We start from the raw sequence: 22,946 nt of genomic DNA, 5'->3' as shown, positions 1-22,946 counted from the left end.
TTTGGTATCTCAACACCCATAGGTGGCGCTGTTCCCAAATTTGGCATGGACCCCCAGATCATGGTGTAGATGAAGTGTACCAAGTTTGGTATCGATTGATCAAAGTTTGGCCGAGATACAGCATCTCAACCGATTTGAGGTCAACCTGAGTAAGTTCACAGCATCATAACTTTTTTTTTCACTAGTGTTCAAAAAATTCTGTTCAGTCATTTCTGTGCGGCTCAGTCCAAAGAACATCTGAGCCAAATTTCAGAAGAATTGGACCAATTTTGAAGGAGGAGTAGTGTTTAGACTGATTACTGTACTTTTCAAAATGGCCGCTACTGTAATGGGCGGAGTCTTAATGTAAGATATGGAATGGAATCTCCATGAAGAGACAAAATAGATGTACTAAGTTTTATTTTAATAGAATAAGTGGTTCAAGAGTTATTAACGTTTGAATGTTGAATTTTTGAACTGGTGGTGGCGCTGTAGAGTTGGTCCTAGAGACCCCAAAGTTGGTCAGATCACTAATAATGGTCATCTCTACAAGTGTGCCAAATTTCATCATTTTCCCATGTTCCCTTCATAGGGCTGCCATAGACCCCCATTGGACGAAAAGAAGAATAATAATAATAATAATAATAAAGAAAACGTACAGATACAATAGGGGCTACAGCCCTCTGGGCTTGGCCCCTAATAAAGAAAACGTACAGATACAATAGGGGCTACAGCCCTTTGGGCTTGGCCCCTAATAATAAAACACCTTTTATTTCTCAGTACAAATACATACATATTCTGACATGTCAACAAACAGTAATGCTTGCAAATTATTTAACAATTTTCTGTACACTTTCAAGTATTACATTTTGCCAGAAACTAAAACAAAGAGGTCATTTAATACATCCCATTTGACGTGCAACTGCATACATTTATAAATGCTCTTATAGTGACAGTCACCAAATAATGACAATTCTATCATCATGTACCCACTATCATGCGTTTCTAAACCTGTATGTCTCTCTTCTGCAGAACATACAAATCATATTTTTTCTATACAATAAAATGTTATTGTGGACCCCATTCATTTTCATTGGATGGATAAAAATGGTTTAATTATAAATTTTTCTGAATATCTTATTTTCGCTCTACAGATGATAACGCAGGTTTGGAATCACATGAGGGGGAGTAAACAATGACTGAATATTAATTTTAGGTGAACTATCATGCTAAAACCCCCCAACAAGCACTTCATCTGCATAGTAACTCTCTAGACAATCTTCCTAAATAACAGTTTCCCCAAAGTCCTGAAATAATGCTTTAAGATTTACCAGTAAGAAATCCTGAAAGAGGCAAAATCATTTAAGCACGTTATGTTAACGATGTGTAAAAAGTAGAAAAAGAGGTTCCGCAGAAATCAGAAGACTGGTATTTTCAGACAAGAAGTTTAGACGGATCTGTTGTCTGAGGTAGACAGCTGGTTAGATCCCAATGCTCGTGCGTGCGAGCACCTGATATTGGGCAGATAACTGACCTCTGACCCTAGATCTAGATCTAGATCCTTAAAAAGCCGTTTCCATGGCTTCAGCTGTTGTGAATACAGCATGAGCAGCATTTTCACATACAGTCTGTCATCAGCTAGGAGGACACACATGTACATCTCTGTCTGAGACTTCTTACTTCTCTCCTGCTAACACTCGGCTACGCTTTGGTTAAATAATATTATCCACAACACATTTATATGCACAGAGTAGTGCTTCGGTGACTTGGGATATGGAAGTAAAACTAAAATCAACCGTGGACTTTAAACTGCCCATGCTTGAGTGCCCCATTTCTCTTTTTACCCCCCCCCCCCTCTCTCTCTCAATCCCCCCTTCCTCCACATGCACCTCCTCAGCCTGTCAGAGTGCATCATGGGAATACTTCAGCCTGCCAGCAGATTGTCCAAGGCTGCCAACGGCACGGATGAATAACTTCTATTCATCATTATCTGAGAGAGAGCGAGAGAGAGGGGCAGAAGGGAAAGAAACACAGGAACTGTTAAAGGATAATCAACTCACTTACGAGACCGAGATCTGAAGAAAACTTCCAGGCTATATTCCTGATGTCAGAGGTGACCTTAAACATTAAAGTCCATTATCAGGGGTTAGCCTTGAACACACAGTGTAAATGCCAGAAATACCCTCACATCCATCAGAGGCTGCTCCACACACAAGCAGACACATGTAGGGGTATACGTGTATATAATCCAAATGATGTGACCTGACCTAAATGCCCTGGAACTGCTCAGAGATTTGCACAGAATGTCTTGTGCACCTTCTGCAGGCACTGCTTATTTAAACACTTCATCTATATTTCACTCACACCACGTCTGTTTGGACTAGTGAATGAACGGCACACATTAAGACATTGTTGTGTCATGTGTGTTGTGTTCTTCTTCTTATCACCATCTTTATTATTATTGCTTATAATAATAAAGATAATGATAATAACAATAATAAAAGTAAGATAGTTTTAGACGCACCTGTATACTGTGAAAAAATAACCGGGGGAGATACACTCGCAAATATAAAACAAATGTTTTATGTAATCATGTAAATTATGAATGTGTGTTTTCAGGGCATTCTCTAAAGTGCTCGATTCACTGCACTGAATGACCCAATTGCTCTCTTCTACACCCATTCATGTTATACTGCTCTATTTCTACAAAGATCTGACTGAATGAACTAGTACGACTATGTGAAGAACATGGGAGGAAATGGTGTATGAATGGATCAGAGAGTGAGAATGTGTGTGCAAACACTTTACCTTCCTGGTAAGCTCCATCTGCCATCACCAAATGGAGGATTTTAGGATACAAGTGCTGGTGCTCAGTTCCAAAAATGCTTTGCACCATGCTGGAGCCCACAGCAAAGTTCTCATCTTCATCCTATTGAATCCTTCATCCTCATACCCTAAATAACAAATCAAATAATGAATTTCTGATGAAGTCAAGCAAACCAATGAAAAGTCCAGTGCCAGATGCAACAACATTCTAAAAGGGATAATTTACCTAGAGATAAAAAAAAAAATATACCGGTATATATTTCATCATTTACTCATGTTGTCACAAACTTGTATGACTTTATTCTTTTGAAGCAAACAAAATAAGATATTTTGAAGAACACTGGGGACAAACAATATTGGACCCTATTCAATTTTCATTTAATAGTATAGACAAAAATTAATTCAGACATTTTACAAAATATCTTCTTTTGTGCTCCACAGAAAGTCATTCAGGTTTGCATAAAAGTGAAGATATTTAAAGAGTCTCCACCCATAGTTCACCCAAAAATTGAAATGATGTCATCATTTATTGTTCCAAACCTGTATGACTGACTTTCATTGGTATTACACAAAATATAATAAATGATGAAGGAATTTCATTTTCGGGTGAACTATTCCTTTAAGTTATGAATTATAAAGTCATTTTCATTACAGGGTTTCTTGGGGGTAAGGTTTTTTTTTTTTTTTTTTTTTTTGCAACCAGCAGCAAAAACAAAAATACAGCAAATCACAGCAGTTTATTGCACTCCCAGTGTGACAAACTATATAAAAGCCTCCTAAGGCAGCACATTTAACATTCTTAAAGGTTACGGATAACATCTGTATCTAATTCCCAGAATGAACCCGAAGGCCAGAAACAAAACTTAGTGTTTAAAAATGTATGAGTGAAGTACATGGCTGCATTGTTATTGGTGGTGTCTGACCACTAACAACCTTTTAGTTATGCAGTATTTTCGCAAAGCATTCACCTGGACACAAACCACTTCATTTCACTGAAGACATGGTGAGAGTTGACATTTAATGCAAAATCGAGGAACTCCGACCTTGATCTTGTTGTAGGCTAGAAAGAAGTTCTCAAAGCCCATGGCCTGCTCTAGATGGAACCGCAGCTCCTCCAGACGACTGAAGATGCTGTGCTGTTGCTCTAGGTCTTCATCTTCCTCTTCCTCACTGTCATCTGCATTCACATCCATGCACAGAGATAAAGCATGCACTACAATCTATCAAAGTTCACACAATGAGAGTGTATTGTTGTGGAACATTGGCTGATACTATGCTGACCTATATCAGTATTGAAAGTGTCATTTGCCAACATCATTCCACACTGTAGTCATGCAAACCCAATCCATCGTCAGATGTAATTAGCTACAACAATATATTTAGCTCAATAAACACAGTACTTCATTTTTAGTGAGCTTAGCAACAGTTGAACATGTTTGTTGCAATAATGTTTTTGTTCAATAGAGATGTGTTTGCTAATGTAATTGTTCAGAGTTGTTTTAAATATAGTTAGTTGTGTATACACAATACACGAGGTTAGCTGTCGTGTTTGTGAAAATGATTAGTTATTGGGTTGCATTTAAAGAGTATGTTAGCATTTAACCTCTGCTTGCAGACACAGTTATCTGTTATTCTGTGTTGACACATGCAGTTAGTAATTGTGTTGTGTTTGTGTATGAAGTGAGCAGTGTTGTAATTCGCTGTTTTAGTGTATTAAGTTGTCCACTGTGCTGTGTTAGTGGTTGGGGTTAGCTGTTGTGCTGTGCTAACAGAAGAGGTTAGCTGTTTCACTGTGGTTAGGTTAGGTGTTGCATTAACGGTTGTGGATAGCTGTTGCACTGTGTTGACATGTACATTAAGCTGTTTTGTTATGTTCACAGATGTATGATAAAGTTAGCTGTATGCTGTGTTTGTGGATCTAGATAGCCACAATGCTGTAATCATGGATACAGTTAGCAGCTGTTCTGTTCTGTGTTTGTGCATGCATTCAGCCCTTGTGCTCTGTTTGAGGATACGGTTATCATATGCAGCGGTTTATGGATACATAACCGCCACTCCTCATTGAGCTGGCCTTCACTGCGGTTCTGCTCTTCATCTTCCTCAACCTCCATTCCGTTAGTAACTGACCCTCCAGGTTCTTCTTCACCATGGCTTACATCATCATCTTGCTCAGCCATTCCATTAAAACACTCTGTTCCTCTGGACTGTGTTTGTCATCACCAGCCCTGGATCCACCACCATCTTCCTCATCATCATCATCATCATCTTTATTATCACTGCGCTGCTCCCGGAGAAGCCTATCCATAGATGCTCTGAGCTCCCTCAAATCATCATCCTCATATACACTGAGAGATACAGTGATAAGTCAGTGTGTGTGAGAGCATGTACACACGTGAGTTTTGTGTGTCTTACTCCTCAGATTCAGACTTCTCATCCGCTTTATCCTCCAAATCTTCAATCTCCAGGTTGCTGTCAGGAGCGACTGCACCTTCAGCTTCTGCAGCATCACTGAACACTTTACTGAGGTCTGGTAAAGAGCACGTCCTCAGCATCTGATAGAACACACATAAACAAGTGCTCACAAACATCAAAAATCAAATACCCTAAAAGAAATTGAAAACAGACATATTCATGTTCTTCAGTAGCTGAATAACTCTATACACTAACACTCCAAATGCAAAGCTCCCTCCTCAGTTCTCTTAGACTATTTATTAAAAATAAGCTGCAAAAAGGGCTCAACCTGTAATGGTGTTTGTGCTGTCTCAGCCACGAGCATGTAAACAACAAGTCACATTTAAAAAAAAAAATAACAATGTCATTAATATCTTGAGGTGCAGGAAGTTCAGCAAACATTGTGCTGTGGGGTTACACCTGTGTCTCTGCATAGACAGAAGGATCCTAATGTTAGAAACAAGCATTTTAAGTTTATTTTTGACAACAACCCTGATTATTTCAGTCTGGCCTACAGAGTTTGTGCAGCATATTTCGGTACGGATTGTTTTGTGAACCTGTCACAGTGTAATGCAGGCTGTGCAACTAGGTTGTCATTGAAGGATGAGGCAGGGCCAACTCTATTGCGCCCAACAGGAAACTTAAATAAGCATTGTTTTTCATTTCATCTCACATGTGAAAAGGGCATATGCATGTCTTAGAGGCACAGCAGCAAAAATCATCCCATTTAATTTACGCAAAATGAAGTGCATAATGATTGTTTTAAAAAGATTTCCAAACACATAGTCCGGTCTTAAACTTGCAACACTGGTTTAACCAATGTTTTGGGCTGGTCAGGATGTTCAAACAGCAAAGTTCTGATACTGTCACATAGTTAGTATTAACACTTTTAAAAGCTGGATGTCACTGAAATAGCATCAGATTGATTTTTTCTTTCGTGTGATGTACTTCCAAAGTGAAACTTGGAACTTGGTTCAGTTCAAGGATTGTTGATTGAATAATGGAAGATCTACACAGTGCTCACACTCTCGCTCTTGTTCATCGTCGTTGTTAACAGTTCTGTCTAATACGAATAGAAGTCTGTCTAATAATCATATAGAACGGTTAGGGGGGGGGGCGGGTACAATGGTGTTTCGTGTATTCAGAGTTGTTCACAGTGTTAAAGAGATGGATTCTCATGCTAAACATGGCCAAAATTATTTAGAAGAATGACTGCGAATTTCTTTACCGAAAATCTTCCTTCCGGGTTGGTACAAGTTTCGGCTGATTGTTTTTAGATCGTGGATCTAATGACGTAGACGAGAGCGGAAGTCCTTATATGAGTATTTCTCCTGGAAAAGTGTGCACACATTGACCAGAGGAGAGCAAGACCGCACACATCAACGCGCTTCAAAATCGTCGGCAGCGCTGCATAGGATTTGTTCGAGAATGCCTCCAAATAAGTGCGTTTTTGGATGTGAGGGAAAGTTAACAGTGTTCAGCTGCTACAAGAACCCAGCGTTACATGATCGTTTTCTATTAAAACATGGAGCCGTCCCTGTGATAAAAGACCCCATTCATGTAGGTACAATTGCATCAGATTTCTGTCTTTTGTTGGAAATCAGCACATAAGTGAATATATGTTAATGGAAACAACACGAATCATCAGTATTATAGCTCCACCCACGGCACGCCTACAGGAGCTCGGCTTTTTATGGAAAGAATCAGAACGCTGTATTTTTCTCTTATAAATGTGATAAAACTAAAGACTTTTTGGATACATGAAGGATGCAGTACTACTCTATAGGTACTCAAGATTAACATGAGATTAGGTGAAACTGTGTATGTTATGTACCCTTTAAACTAAGGAATTAATGTATACAGAAAGTATTATAACGATCTTATTAGGCCTATTAGTAATAGAAATGCAAACATTATAATACTTTCTTGTTCGCCGTCAGAATTATGCAAATATGCTTGTATATAATTTAAACAAATCTTTGAATGACAAATGAACATTTACTTTCACAAACCTTGCAAACTCAGTCGAATCCAGCTGTGAGATCTTGTGAAGTGTGTATGTGTATCCAGCATGATCGCATGTTCTCTGTGTGACTGTTGGTTTGTGTGAATTAAATGCTTTAAACTCGTGATTACAAATTATGCTGCACTTTATGCATTTGCCCACTGTCATATTCATGTCATTTTCATTGTGTGCTATTTGTAAAATGCGGGTTACCCTGGCTTTATTTTAAAAAATATCATTCCTAATGCACACAAATTTCCCAGTACACCGACTAAATATTAATAATAATAATTAGAAACATTATATTGGCCCCCCTACTTTCCAAGATATTGGCATCGGCTGTTAAATAACATATCGGTTGACCACTACCTACAACTATTGTTGGTGTAAGCATTTTTACTAGACTACAAAAGTATAGAATATAGCTCTTTAATCAGTATGAATTGGAACAAGAAATGTCTCTAAGCTGCAGTTCGAAGTTATTCGTTTACAGGAATAACACGACTTAGCTATTTAACACCCATGAGGGACTTAAAACTGTCTCCACAGAGCAGAGGAGGGCTTTAATAATGGCACAATCATCCATCTCCACCACAGCTGTCGGTTCAGAGATGCACTGTGTTCTCGCACTTGAGTGGAGAGTAGTGCTAAACTACTGATTAAACAGACTGACAGCCTGTGCTGAGAAAGACGGCATTTAGTGTGTGTGTGTGTGTGTGTGTGTGTGTGTGTGTGTGTGATCTGACTGTCCAGCTGTCCAGAGGGTTGGGTGCAAGCAAGCCAAAAGGCCAAATGTGCGTGCTTGTTTGCAAAAGTCTTGGCGTGGGTGTGAATGTTAATGTGTTTTTGTGAAGGCAAAGAAAAGTATTTGCGTATGTGCGCCTGTGGGGTGGGTGAAAAAGTACACAGGCCGGCGCAAAGTCCTTTGGTTTACTGGCATATCAAGGATGTGGAAGAATCGCATTAATAACGCTCCACTCAGGAGCTCAAAAACACACACACATTCTGCCTTCCAGCACTGCAATGGCCCGAGGCACATCCACACTCATACATATGCCTATCCTTGCATACACACACACCATTATGTGTGCACACATTTCAGTCTGTGGAAGACAAATCACCCCAAACAAAAACTTGACTTCGAGATGCAGTGCTACACATTATCGAAGGCTGCCATCTGTTTCTCCTGCTATAGTGCCCTAACTTTCTTCCTCATAGTCTTTCTCTTGTTCTTTTTAGTAATCTCTTTCTCTCTTGCCTTGTAGTATAAGAGATTCTGCTCTAATCAGTGTGATAAATGGCAGCAGTGGAGTCCTCCATTATTATGCTCTGTAATAGTCTCATATCTTTCCACTAAAGCCGGGCTCACACGGTGCGATTTTTAAAAGTCCTTTAGGATTGTACTTGTCAGACTGTACGAACATGATGATCATGTCACACTGTGGGATCTCAGTTGCCATTAATGTCAAACTGTACGACGGTCAAGACGCATTAAAAACAGCTGCACGCAAGAAAACTTGTCCGGAGTTCTACACGATCAACTCGCACACGTTCAGTGACTGCAAGCTGCATTGCATGGGCTGTAATGTTGGCTATCATTAAAAGTATATGAATGGTGGCAATAGTGGCGTTTTTAAGAAGAATAGTGAAAGCAGCACTACACACCCACATAGCAAAGGAAACGTATCAGATGAATTTGGCCGGAGTTTATGTGGTTCGAAGAAATCTGTAGCCTTAATTCCAATCATGGCTTGTCTTGAAAAATGAAGACAGTTTGACACTCGTCGTAGGAGAAGTCATACTGCAGGACTGTGCGTAAAACCTTCTGACACTGTCAAAATTTCGTCTGAGGTCAAATTTTTAATGGCCATCAATCGTCTGTCGGTGAACATGTCAAAAAGGTGATCAAAAACTACTGATTTTAGCCTAGGATTATAGAAATCTTTTATGATTTTCAAAATTTATGACCAAATCATGGCCAAAAATCACACTGTGTGAGCCGGGCTTTAGACAAATACATACACACACTCACCTGAATTTCTTCCCACTTTTGAAGAGTTGTTTTGTAAACTAAAATCGTAACTATTAAACAGAAACTAAAACAAAACTGATACATAGCTGAAACTAACTGCTGAAACAAAACTGATATATATAATATGAATATTAGTTGAAAACTTGATCAACAAATATAAGAAAAAACATTGAAGAAATGTGGTCTTGTCAACTGAAATAAGTTTGGGTTAAAGGGTTCATATGACGTTGCTAAAAATAACATTATTTTGTGTATTTGGTGGAATGCAATGTGTTTATGCGCTTTAAGGTTAAAAAAACACAACTATTTTCCACATAATGTACATAATTGTTGCTCTATGCCCCGCCTTTCTGAAAAATCTATTTTTTTTCAAAGCTCATCATTCTGAAAAGCGAGGTGTGCTCTGATTGGCCAGCTATCCAGTGCTTTGTGATTGGCAAAATCCTCAATCGTGCGATGAAAATGTTATGACCCTTACCATACCCTGTCTCCCCCGGCACGACGAGTCAAACCCAATAAAACCCATCACAAACGAGGCATTTGTTGCATCCAGTGGGGACATAATTACTGATTATAATGACTTATACTGTGTTTTTACACATTTTGTTGTGTATGGTGCCACGTAAACATAAAACCATGTCTTCATTTGTGATGAAAAATGTGTTAACAAATGTTTCAATAAAGAGATGGCACATCTTTGATTTTGATAAACACCATAGTGAATAAGAATATGAAAGGCTGTTTTGAAAACGTAAATATGACAAACAAGCAGGTGTCAGAAGTTGCACTTGCATGCTCTGCTTTGTGTAGAGAGGTAACCATGGTAAAGGCTGTATTTCTGCTGTTCCTAGCATATATGTGACCATGGGCCACAAAACAAAACCAGCCTTAAAGGGACACTAAGTAGGAATTACTCCCATCTAGTGGTGAAATTGTATTTTGCATTCAAACTAATTTTCCTCTCCAGCGCCTCGCTTTTTCAAATGCGCGTTGCATCTACGGTAGGCGATATGTACCAAAAAGCTTTGACAGGATGTCTTCTAATAGCACTTCGTCGAGTTTTCCTTCAGGTGAACAGGTGTGTTATTTCAAACAAACTGCAACATGACAACTAACAAACGAATGTTACAGTATGAATTACTGACTGTGGAAAACATGAAATATTGTAATTAGTAGTTATGTCTAATTTATTCGTTATATTTTCTGAATTATATGCATTGTTAGATATAAAAAAAATATTATAATATAGATTGTAACACTGACTTACCTGTCGAGAAGAAAACTGGCCACTTCAGCATCTCTTTTGAAATCTTTATCAAGCATTAGCTCTTTCCACCTAGAAAAAGCTTCCCCGACATTAACTCTTGTTTTCTGTAATCTACGGTCACGTTTCCTTTTACGTTCTATTTTTTACTGTTTTGGCGACGATGTTTTCTTCTCCTGTGGCGCGACATATGTATGGTCCATAATAAGAATGCAATCCAGACTTTTAAACTTGCCGGTGCAGTTTCAAGCGCCTCTCACTGCTCTGCACCTGCGTTTCTGGCTCTGACCGAAAACGCGTTGTGGAAACGCGTTGGCTTAGTACTTTTTGTCCCTCTCTGCTATTATAGTTTTGCAAGATGGCGGAACTACATGGAAGCCTCCGTCGACCTACCCGTCCCATGTATATAAAGATAATAAATTCTTCATTTACAAGGATTAGTTTAAACATTGGCATAGGTATTTGTACACCATTGAGGGCATATTTATGAATAAAAATATTGATTTTAGATAATAAAATACCTAAAAAGTTACTTATTGTCCCTTTAAGTGTACATCTTTTGAAATTGAGATTTATACATCAGCTGGAAGCTGAATAAACAAGCTTTCCATTGATGTATGGTTTATCTGGTTTAACTGACAATATTTGGCAGAGATACAAATATTTGAAAATCTGGAATCAGAGGGTGCAAAGAAATCAAAATACTGAGAAAATCACCTTTGAAGTTGTCGAAAAAAATAAATTCTTAGCAAAGCATATTATTAATCAAAAACGAAGTATTGATATATTTACGGTAGGAAATTTACAAAACATCTTCATGGAACAAGATCTTTACTTAATATCTTAATGATTTTTGGCATAAAAGAAAAATCAAGAATTTTGACCCATCCAATATCTTTTTAAGACTGGTTTTGTGGTCCAGGGTCACATATACATATATATTTCCCCAGGGGGGAGTGCTGCCATAGAGTGCAAGTCTGTGGGAAACACTGATGTTCATTACTGTTGTTATACTGGCACAGCGTGTCCTCAAAACACTCGCAGCACGATGCAGAAACTGCCATTTCAACAATATATTTCCAAAATCCATCACTTACCCTTATCTTGCACACTTTCTTTTCTCTTTTTCCACTTCTCTGCACCAGTTTTATAGTGATGCCTCTTCATTTTCATACATTAACATACAGGACTGAAACTTTATCAAAGTTATTATTACCAAGCATTACTGTCTGAACCCTTATTAGGTCGGGCCTATACTGTATGAAAATGTTTGATTCTTTATTGTTCAGTCACACTTTACATTAAGGCTCCATTTGTTAACATTAGTTAAACTGTCAATGAAAAATTTCTCCAAACATTCATTAAACTTAATTTCAATATTTAATAAAATGTTCACATCAAAAGTTGCTACTGTGTTATTTAATGAACTTGAGCTAACATTTAACTATGAGTATTTTTAGCAAAGATTAATAACTTCTGTAGCAAATGTAACTATTATTAATAGTTAATTTTAGTGCATTAACTAAGGGTAATTAATGAGAAAGTATTGTAAAGTGTTACCTTTTGCACTTTAATCTTTAAAACTGAAATTATATATGTTATACTTCTTTGTGTATTGCTTTATTGTATTTAAATGTTAAGTTTCTTTTTGTTATAAGAAAAAAAGTTATTAAACCTATTATACTTTATTATGACAACACTTCTTTTAAACTAAATTTCAATATCATGATAGTACTGTATACAGTAATAAAAGCATTAGCAATTAATCACACCATGAAAATTTGATACCGTCACATACCTAGTCTGCAGATTTTGGGTATAAGTTGAGTATAAATTGTATAAACTGACAGAAAATCACAGTGTTTGATGGGCACAGCTTTTTTTTTTTTTTTTTTTTTGTTCAAGACTATAATTCTATCCATTTAGTGGATATTAAACATGTTTCATATTACAACACAAATTGTCTACATTTGTCATGCATTTGCTAGCAAGGAGGTCCAGTTTGTTGTGTTCAGAAAGCCTGGTAGTGTTTGACACTCAGATGTTTAGTGTATGATGCTGTTTTTTCTTTCTTTCTTTTGTAACCATTTACAAAGTTGGCAAGTGTGTGTATGATGCCTAGAATTTTTTCAACCACTCCAGATTTTAAAAGTCATGTAGTGTGTTCCCGCCTTTAACATTTGATTATTTGGCCAGGGGCTAGCTCCACTGGTTTGCCGTCAAAGAGAGAGAAAAGAAATATAGACTAACACTCAACACACAATGGGGTTGAAGTGATGACGCTCACCTTTGGGTTGTTTGTGTCGAAGAGGCCAGTGGAGAGGCCAATGAGAAGTGTGTCATCACGCCGGTGGAGAGAGAGCCGTGGAGAGACAGAACGGGAACGTGAGGTGACGGAAGAGTCTTCCAGCGAGGACTGAGCAGAGCAGACAGGACGGCCAAAGCTGTACGTCTGTGAGCTGGACTACTGCTTTGCTTCACAAACAGAGACTCGTCAACTGAAAAAAAGACGACGTAACAAAAACTTCATTTGTTTTTGACAGCGAAGTTTCCTTCCAACTGGCATTCTTTAAACTTTTGAGGATTCACATCGTTAGAAAGTAAACAAAGTGTAAAGAGGAAGCCTGGAGCACTTTAATACGGTGCATAATGAGACACGCTTGTGTGAGAGGGAGATAAGGTGTCTTAGCACTGCACTTGAGACTACCTGCAGGTTCAGGCCGTTTCTCTTCTCTGCATGTTATCTGTGTGCAATCTGCTTGTAATACTCTGCCCTCTGCTGGCCTAATAATAAAAAAAAAACAATGACTAAAGGGATCTTTCATTGCAAATATGAAAGTTATGTCATTATGTGCACTACTTTTAGATTTTTTTTTTAAAGACTTCAACATTTCAGCATCAAATGCATTAGACTGATCAAAAACTACAGTAAAGACATTTACAATTTTACAAAATAAATGCTGCTTGTTTGAACTTTGTATTTATTAAAGAATCCTGAAAAAATGTATTACGGATTCAGTAAAAAAAAAAAAAAAAATTACAGACAACTATTTTCAACATTGCTAATAATAATTCTTGAGCACCAAATCAGCATATTACTATGATTTCTGAAAGATCTTGTGACACTGAGGACTGGAGTGATGGCTGCTAAAAAAATCCATTTGACAAATAAATTAAGAAATTATCTTTCAAAATATATTAAAATAATATTTCACAATATTACTATTTTACTCTATTTATTATATAAGAAAAAACACTCTTGTTGACCATAAAAGACCTCTTTGAAAAACACTAAAAAAGAAAAAAATTAATTCTTCCAACCCCAAACTTTTGAACAGTAGTGAACGTTCCAAACCTGTGTGCAGTTATTGTTTCTTTAGAACACATACTGTAATAAGGAAAACAGTGAATTGTAACATAGCTTTTGTCATTCAACGACTGTTGTGTGACTGTGACTAGTACTGTCAAGCACTATAAAATAATAATAATAATAATAAAAAACATTATTTGTGATATGTTTTTTTTTCTTCTTATTTTTTTTTTTTTTGCCCCTGCAAACTATGAGCTGATATCGTATCACAAGATTTGTAAAGCAATTCTAAAAAAATTCTACACGTGTTAGGCAGTTTTAAGGTGAACTTTCTCTTTAAATGATAAAACAAAAATATGTTTAAAATACAGTAGTTTGAATGGTTTAGATTATTTTTTTTAAATAATAAAATACTAATATATAGATCAGCTATATACTAACTGAAGTAAAAGAGCAAATTGACAGGTTTATGACAAGTTTGAAAACAACCTGTATTCAATTTTAACAGTGATAAAGATATTAATGCCAAAATGATGCTATCGATTGTCAAATTCTGACTCCATATCATCCATCACTAGAAGGACAGAGAAAATGTTTGTACAAACAAAAGTGCAAAAGAATTTGAATTTCTACACATTTCTGTTCTCATTTTCAGTGTAATACTATTCTCACCCTTTGTCTCACTTTCTCCAGACTGAGTCTTTTTATCTCCTCTGGTGTTGGTGGGATTATTTCCACACTCTGATCAAAAACCTACCAGTCAGTGTGTGGTCACAGGTGCTGGCGTGATCTAGTTTCTGGGTAAAGGACTGGAGCTATGCCTCTTCCAACACCTTCAGAACCTCTGAGTCTGGACTCTGCCCCCAAGCCTTCCTTAGCCCCTCCCCCTGCCAAACGTCCATTCAAATGACTTCACCTGCTGTTTTTTCTTAAACACGTTTAAAAAAATAAATAAATGGATGTTACTGCATATAAATAATGCATTTTATTACATTATTGCTCTCAGAGCAAAGAATAACCAAAATATAATAAAATACAACAAATAACCAAATGCCCTGTTTGTTATTAATCTGGTTACTGTAGAGCAGCTGGAGTCCCAGAGCATGTAACGCCACACACCATCCATGGTTACACAACAAAACACACTCTAATACATAACCCATTCACTCTGGAAGTAATAGGTATGTGTATAATTCATTGACTACTTTTATTCTTCATCTAGTCAACTAGCAAAATTAAATGTCAAATTATTAAAATGTGCAGCCTAATGTATCCACCAATTTCTCACTGTAGCTCACCTAAATGTTGCTTTTATAACTCTATGTAGTTTTATAACACTATGAATATGTGATGATGATATAATTAGAGCTGATGGCATGTGCTTTCCACTGCTGCAATATTTTGATTCTTGCCTCATTTATTCATTCATGTTGGTACATTCACTACTCCGAGTCATGCAAATGCAAAGTGCTATAATAAACTTTGGTTCTGAACCACTGTTCTGTGTTTCATCAAAAGCTATCAATTTGGGGGGAAAAAAGAAGAAGAAAAAAACAGTTCAGAATCTCAGGATGAGGAAGTTTACCAGTTAGCTGACTTGCTGTTGTAAAGCTTGTTTTTTCCAGAGTCTGCTGACTGCTGAGCCACAGACAAAAGAGGGGTATTAATTTACAATCCAAAACCAATGCACATCCATTTGTGGTTTAAAATCAAATTAATACATCACAGACTGAACATTCATATTATGTTTCATCATTCAGGATGTGATCAGGATTTGTGATGCTTTTGCTTCACAAACAATGACACATACAATGAAAATTCAGCTTTGCTACCACAGGAATAAATTACATTTTAAAATTTTATCTTTGGTCAGAAAAATATTCTTGATAGAAAACAAAAGCAGAATTAATTAATAATTTAGATTTTTGGGTGAACTATCCCATTAAATTTGGTACAATGTTGCCATCCCCATGGGGTAACCCACTCTATATAGAATAAAACAGGTTAGCAGCTGTGCACATGACTTTAAATAGATTTTTCATAGGCACTATTCACTAGGAGTGAGAATTTTTATTTTTTAAAGCTTTGATAAATTGTGGCCTGTTATGTGCAGAGCTTAACTCATTGTCTTTATTTTGTTCCTATTACTTGTTCCTCAGGGAATAGAGTCCCTCTCAGATTATTCTAAGAAGATCTCTTCCCTCACAGTAGTCCATTACTATGTACAAACAACTACTCTCTGTAGAAAAAGAGAGAAACATTACTGTACTTCAATGACAGAGTAACAGCAATGATTAAACCGTGAGATTTTTCTAAATCATAAAAAACATGCATTAAATTGTTCAAAAGTAACATATTAAAGTAAACATACTTATGTCGCAGAAGATTTATATACAATTTTCTTTGAACTTTCTATTCAACTTGAGAAAAGTATCAAATTTTCCACAAAAATATTTTAATGCTAATAATAACAGGACATGTTTAACAGTTAATCAGCATATCAGAATGATTTCTAAAGCTCATGATCAAGACCGGAGTAAACGCTTTTACAATATGTTAAAATTAATTTTAAAATGTACAATATATTTAAAATAATACTGTCATTTTAAATTGTTTTAATAATATTTCACAATATTACTGGTTTTATGATGAAAATGTGTGTTGAAATAAGTCTAGTGCATAAGAGACATCTTTCAAATACATTAATGTTACAAACTTTTTGATAGTATTGTATCTGTACAGTATATAAAATCAGATTGACACTCTCAGGTTTGACTGTAAGTTTAAAATGGTATTAAGCAGACATCTCTACCCTCTACTGTTAATATCATCACCATTCATACACCAACCCAGTTTTATGTCATTAATAAGCCTGCCATCCGGATGTCAGAGATACTGCTGCTGCATGACTTCATGTAGAGAAACGATCATTAGCTCAACGACATCATCTCTATAATTTAATTCAAGAGCTTGGAGCTCCTCCAGATCATGCAGACTGCACAATCTATCAAAAAGACACAAGCCCTCAGAACAGAAATGCAGTGGGTCTGGTCTGTGCTGGAACTAATGCTCTCAGATTAATCAAGATCGGTCAACTAAAAACCAAAGACCATGCCTGGCGACATAATGGCAGAGCTGGGCAATGAAGCATCATATTCCAACATCACTTAATACACATTTCTGAATATGGATGTCTCAGTGTATGTGGGGCTTTACCTTCAAAGGACTCCTTATACTGGACGATGTTTGTCAACAGTTACTATTTTCAGTTGTACTTTCACCTTTATTCATTCAGTATCTGATTGCTGGCCAGCAGTGTTCATCCTGTGCTGTTGTTACTCTTTTAGGGTCGTTATGTCCAGACTGGCTGTAGTGTTCGGGGGTCCACATGGCATTGGGCGAGCAGTGTCTCTGTTAGCACAGAGGGGTCATAGGGTCGTGGTGTTGTCTATGAATAAGGACGCTGCACTGGCTGATGAAAAGTCTAACACTTCATTTTGACAATGCATACATCATACAGTTCAGGCCTCTTTTTTTTTAACCTAAATTGGAGTGTTATGTATAGTATGTATCTAGTGAACAGTACAAACAAAAACAGTTAGAAAGAGTTAATCTAAATTGTGTTAAAAAAGTTATTATAATTATGGCGTATATATTTAATTTCAGAAAAACATTTGGGTCTAAGCTGTGATGTCTCTAAAGTAGAAGACGTCCAGAAATTATTTGAGACTATCAGTAAGACCTGTGGCACTGTGGGATACCTGGTTAATGCAGATGGCATCAACAGGTCAGAAAAGCCACAAAGCTGTGTTGCAGAAAATGTGTTGTCGAATAAATATATCAGACAGATACTATGACCTAAAGAGATGACGATAATAAAAAAATAGCTTTGTAATATATATATTGCATGTGGATCTTTTTTAAAGAGATGCATTGTTATTGAGGAGTAAATCTGAAGACATGCAGTCTTTGCAGAGGAGCTATTGTCAACATAGGTGAGTCTTACTACCTTATGATCTTCTTATACATTATTTCAATTCAATATTATGAAGTTTAAGTTGAAGAAAGGGGGGAAAGTCTCCATGCATCAGCAGCTGGGCATTTTAGGTTCGTTTAATCACCACTAGATGGCGCAAAAGCTACAGATTTTTGATTGTTTCCCTCTCTGTCCGCATAATGGAAATTTCAATGGAAACAAAAACAAAAACAAAAACAAAAAACCCTAACCCTAACAAAAAAAAAATTATTATGTGTTTTTTGTTGAGTATTATATTTGATATGTCTGGCTTTTATTGCTAATATTAGATTATGAAGCTAGAGAATATGGAGGTACAAACTGAGCAAAATATGCAATTTAGTGCACTTGCTAATATTTAAATGGCAAAAAAAAAAATAACTACAAAAAACAAGATGCAATTCTGATAGCTTGGAATTATACATCATATAATGTTAAACCATATAATACAATGTAATACAAAGATGACTGAGAGATGCACAAATAAATATTTCTGTATCATAATTGGTACCCACATTTATCATGATTTTGTTCTAAAAATTAAGTATGGATAATCTAAATTGTTTCAGTACAATAGACGTTTGATATGAAATATAAAAAATATATATATATATATAGCATAACAATAATACAAATTACTTTTACATTTACTTTTACTAGATTTAAAAAAGCACAAAAGAGGGACAATTTTAGAATTATTCTAAAAGTGCTTCAACCTTCTAAAAAAGTATAAAGGGTGAGGATTGTAGTAGATTGTGCCCACATCATTAATTTAGATGTGTGTTTCAAATATGATCAAGTAGGCTTAGGTTTAATCACGTTTCCTCAGGTTCAGTGGTGGTTGTGAACATAGGGTGTGAAGGGTAACTCCGGTCAGTGTGTGTACAGCACCAGTAAAGCCGGATTCACATGCTCACTGGCGAAGGAAGTTGCTACCCGGAATATACCAGTGAACTTGGTGGCTCCAGGTCGTTTGTCCTATCTTTTTCTTCTACTGCTTCTTTTGCCTATTTATCTGCTCATTAGCAGTCATATGAGTAACACTGAAAATTTTCTTCACCTTCCCCTCTCAGGATTCATTCGGACAGAGATGACGGCAGGGCTGGAGAAGGAAGAAGCGGTGAGAAAAATTCCACTGGGCCGTTTTGGGGAACCTGCAGAGGTGGCTGTTCTTTTCCTCCTGGAGTCTCCTTCTATCACAGGACAGTCTCTGCTGGTGGATGGAGGACTACAGCTGGCATTGTGATGATTTCTGCCAGTAAAGCATGTGAGCTGACTGCATATTTGTGTTATTCTGATGCAATAACTGTATTTACAGACTGCGTCAAATCTTGTGAAATTCTCGGTGGAATTCTGAGGTCACACGTATCATTGTGTAAGAGCAGTTTTGGTCCATCTGGATTGGATTAAGGTTATTTTTAGTTCACTGGAATTTTTGGGTTATGGCTGCATGTTCCATACTTGGGATGACTGAGGTCACAGGTCAATGCGTGGAGGATATGACTCGCTTTGTGTTGTCATAGTTATTTTCAGCATCCACATAAGCTGTGCTACATTACACTTACAGATGAGTTAAAGCCCCAATTCATATAAAAATAATTTAAGTATTAATAAAAGGGGTTAAATTCTGGCCTTTTCACCATCATAATACAGATTATCAAAAAAGCTAATTCATCTTTGAGAGATGTTTTTGCCAAGAGCGACTGGACTCAAACTCAGTTATTTCAGAGATGTTTATTTATTTTACCATTCATAAACCAGAACAGAATAAGGAGAACAGTTCGTATACAGGCACAGGTTGGCTTGGAAAACAGAAAATACCGCAAAGTAAGAACCTCCTCATATCTGTCTGTTTAAAGGATAAACAGCTATGTAAGAAAAAAAAGCATATTCAAATCACAGGCTTATATTGTGTATATTGTTATGCTATATTGTTTTGTATATATGTTGCAACTGTGTACGAGATGAAGGCTAAACTATGTGAACTGAGTATTTGATACTCGACTGATCAAAGAAAATGTTTAGAGAACGCTAATATCTTAACAAATGCGTTGCAAGACGGAATATGTGTGAGTTACTTAAAAGTCAATGAAATATAAAACAGTATCACATCTTTGGATGTTTCTGTAATTCCAAACCTAAAAACTGAAGCCTACCTGTCAAAGCATTACCATCTCATCATTCCATGCACCATCATCATTAAAATCAGTAATACTCGTATAAATTTGCCTTCATCCACAATCAGCCCGTCCTCCACAAACATGCATGAGCCGATTCTGCTTCCTGTACTTCCATCATAGGCATTCCTCATCACATCCACGGAAACACAACGCACATCTGTCCAAACCTGTCAGTCAGCCAACACTTGCAAAACTCTCATCACTCATGTTAATGACACATCAGTCTCTGCTTTTTATCTCTCCTAAAAAGACGGTGGGAAAATCTCATTAAGGCCCGGCCTTGTGTGACATCTCTGCATTGGAGCTGAGATCCAGATGCAGCTTCTGTCTATGCCACTGTGCATCTGATAATTACGTTGCCTTTCAAGGACACTGAAGCTCCAGGGACGATGAGGTCCATGGAGTTTTAGGTGTGTCCATCTTTCCACAGCCCTGTTCCCTTCATCCAGAGAACCAGCCCCCCAACCAAACCACCCCAAAAGAGTCCTGTTTCCTGTGCTGGAGAGGAAGACATTTCTTCCAGCGTTTCATAAATATCTATAGGTCTAAGGCACTATAACTAAATACATAAAATGTGTAATGTGTTGGCACCATAGTAACATGCACAGCTAGATGATAGTAACTTGAATAGTTATTTAATTATTATTATTTTACATTTAATTTGAAAATTAAATATTTCTTAGGCACTTGTAAAATCTAGAGATGAAAAACAAGGTGATCATCGATATACTACCTCCTTCCTCAAAGCACGTGCTGGTGTGTGTGTGTGTGTGTGTGTAGGTTAAGTGCGTCAGCGAACCAGTAAGCAGGATATGACCTCGCTTAATCACCCACAACACTTCCCCTCAGAAAACAACTGAAATAAAAGTATAGTGAATGGTCCTCCTCAGGCAGAGATGTAATGATAATGAAATGCTTCGCAGCTTCCTCCCTCGCCATCCAAAGTCAATCGATCACTTTTCATCTGACCCCAGGTTTATGTTGAGAAATGGGTGGGGATTATGGAGTACACTGGATCAAGGGATCGGGATTCGAAGGTCAGATCCAGATCTAGTCTCTACAGGTCATCACTCTCCACTAGGGTGCCGGGAGGAAGAGGATTGGCGTCTGGGAAGAAGGCTGCCTTCACATCCAGACCCCGTTCTGTCAGAGCGGCGTAGCGGCTCGCTGATGGACGCACCTTCTTGAGCTTCGGAGTGTGAGTCTGCTGCCACTGGGCTGAGGCAAGGGAAGGAAAGGGCGAGGATGAACATGGTTTCTCACTTTCAGAGGATGTAATATTGATGTTTAGATAAGCAATGAAGTTCCTCAATTAAGAAAACATATTGAGACTTAACTGTATGGCTTGGAACGTTTCATTTAGGGTTACACAGTATACCCGAAAAAAAAGTCAAATAAATTATATATAAATAAAAGGATAAATATACAAATGCAAGTCAGAGGGGGAAATGTTATTTGAAAGGAGTTCAGACAATTTCATTATTCACATCCATGTGTGCCAACGGGAGCACAGCAACTTGGTAGCTATTTTTTTTTCTCTCAGTTACAATATATAGAATGTCTGGAATATTTGGATGTTATATTTGGAAAAATGTGCTGTACATGCACCTCTAACCCTGTCTGATTGAAAGTTGTGCCTTGGATTTCATTTATGTTTTGACTATATGCAAATACATATACAACTGTCAATATGCGTGATACAATCTTTTACCATATCGTTTACTGATATGACAATTTATTTTTATTTGTCGGCCAGTATTTTAATTTAACTCTGATCCACATTCAAACATCATAATACTGTGATGCCTAAATATACATGTAGTATTACAAATTTATAATGTTAGCTTTCAGTGTTTTATTTTTAATATATTAATGCAACAGTAAAGATCTTTAATATATATGTTTTTTATTAAATAATTAAGTTTTTAATATTGGTAAATCAATCAGGGGTGCATTTCCCAAAACCATAGTTGCTAAGTTAGCAACTTTGTTGGTTGCAATGCAATTTCCAATTGCCAAACCAACTAAGTTCCTAACAGGTTAGCAACTATGGTGTTGGGAAACTCACACCAGTATTGGGGTATCAAAGCCGATACTGTATCAAAGCCAAAAATGTTAATGTTGAGCAAACTCTAGTTCCAATTCATTCTAGACGTAGATGTGTTGAGTTTGAATCATGGTATGATGGAGATCAGAACAATCAGTGTTAAATCACATCCCTAGTGTGAATAAAACAACTTTCGTAAGACTCCAGCACACAGGCTGCCAGTCCATTGTTAGTTTAATGTTAATGTTGGTTTAATGTTAGGTAATGCATCCGTATTGTTAAAATTGTTGTTGATGGCAAACTCAGTGCTGGCTAATCGCTGTGGGAACAACACTGGGTGGAGGAAGGGAGTGTGCTTTTAATGGGCCGATTAAATACAGTTTTGTTCTTAGTATGAAGCAACTTATGAAAGTGCATTGATCAGATAAACCACTTCAGACTACTTGGTTTGTATTTAGTGTACTTTGGTCTTTTACCAATCATAACTCAGCATTGTTACATGCATTCTTCAGCTTTCCACTGTATGTTTGACTAACCGTGTACATCGAGACGTGCCGTACTGGAGATGATCCCGGCTTCGTTCTTAGCTGAAACCGTGTACCAGCCTGCATCTTCCTTCAGAGCCGGCTGGATGATCATGCAGAGGTAACCAAAGTTGTCCTGGTGAATGCTGGGAAATAGAATTGATCATCAGAATGAGTGGCAACATTGTTTGCACTGAAACAAAGGATTATATCGAGATGCAGGATTGTCTATTCAGGTTGCACGGGCATATTACTTTAATCTGAATCCTTAAGAGCAAACCACATTCACAAACAGTGACTGGAGACTTTACAG

At 37.1% G+C, this 22,946-nt stretch overlaps 1 protein-coding gene and 1 long non-coding RNA gene across 5 annotated transcripts in view; both read right to left on the bottom strand.

Annotated features, from left to right (window-relative positions):
• Positions 1–1,847: 1,847 nt before the first annotated feature.
• LOC113063205 (uncharacterized) lies at positions 1,848–14,644 on the bottom strand. The gene is made up of 7 exons (XR_003278645.1): positions 14,540–14,644; positions 13,265–13,341; positions 12,845–13,055; positions 5,218–5,357; positions 3,849–5,150; positions 2,788–2,933; positions 1,848–1,969 (listed from the first exon to the last, which is right to left on the bottom strand). It is a non-coding gene; the product is annotated as an uncharacterized LOC113063205 (long non-coding RNA).
• A 4,953-nt stretch (positions 14,645–19,597) lies between these two features.
• The window catches only part of LOC113063204 (palladin-like), a 77,679-nt gene continuing 74,330 nt past the window's right edge, over positions 19,598–22,946 (bottom strand). For all 4 annotated transcript variants that reach the window (XM_026233428.1, XM_026233431.1, XM_026233430.1 and 1 more), the window contains 2 exons: positions 22,646–22,779; positions 19,598–21,280 (listed from right to left, as the gene is read on the bottom strand). In XM_026233428.1, coding sequence (XP_026089213.1) covers positions 21,120–21,280; positions 22,646–22,779 — 295 coding nt within the window. In that variant the 3' untranslated portion in view covers positions 19,598–21,119. The remainder of the gene's footprint in view (positions 21,281–22,645; positions 22,780–22,946) is intronic.

Source organism: Carassius auratus, chromosome 45 (assembly GCF_003368295.1).
Source record: "Carassius auratus strain Wakin chromosome 45, ASM336829v1, whole genome shotgun sequence".
Classification (NCBI taxonomy): Eukaryota; Metazoa; Chordata; class Actinopteri; order Cypriniformes; family Cyprinidae; genus Carassius; species Carassius auratus.
This window is presented reverse-complemented; position numbering and strand designations above follow the sequence as displayed.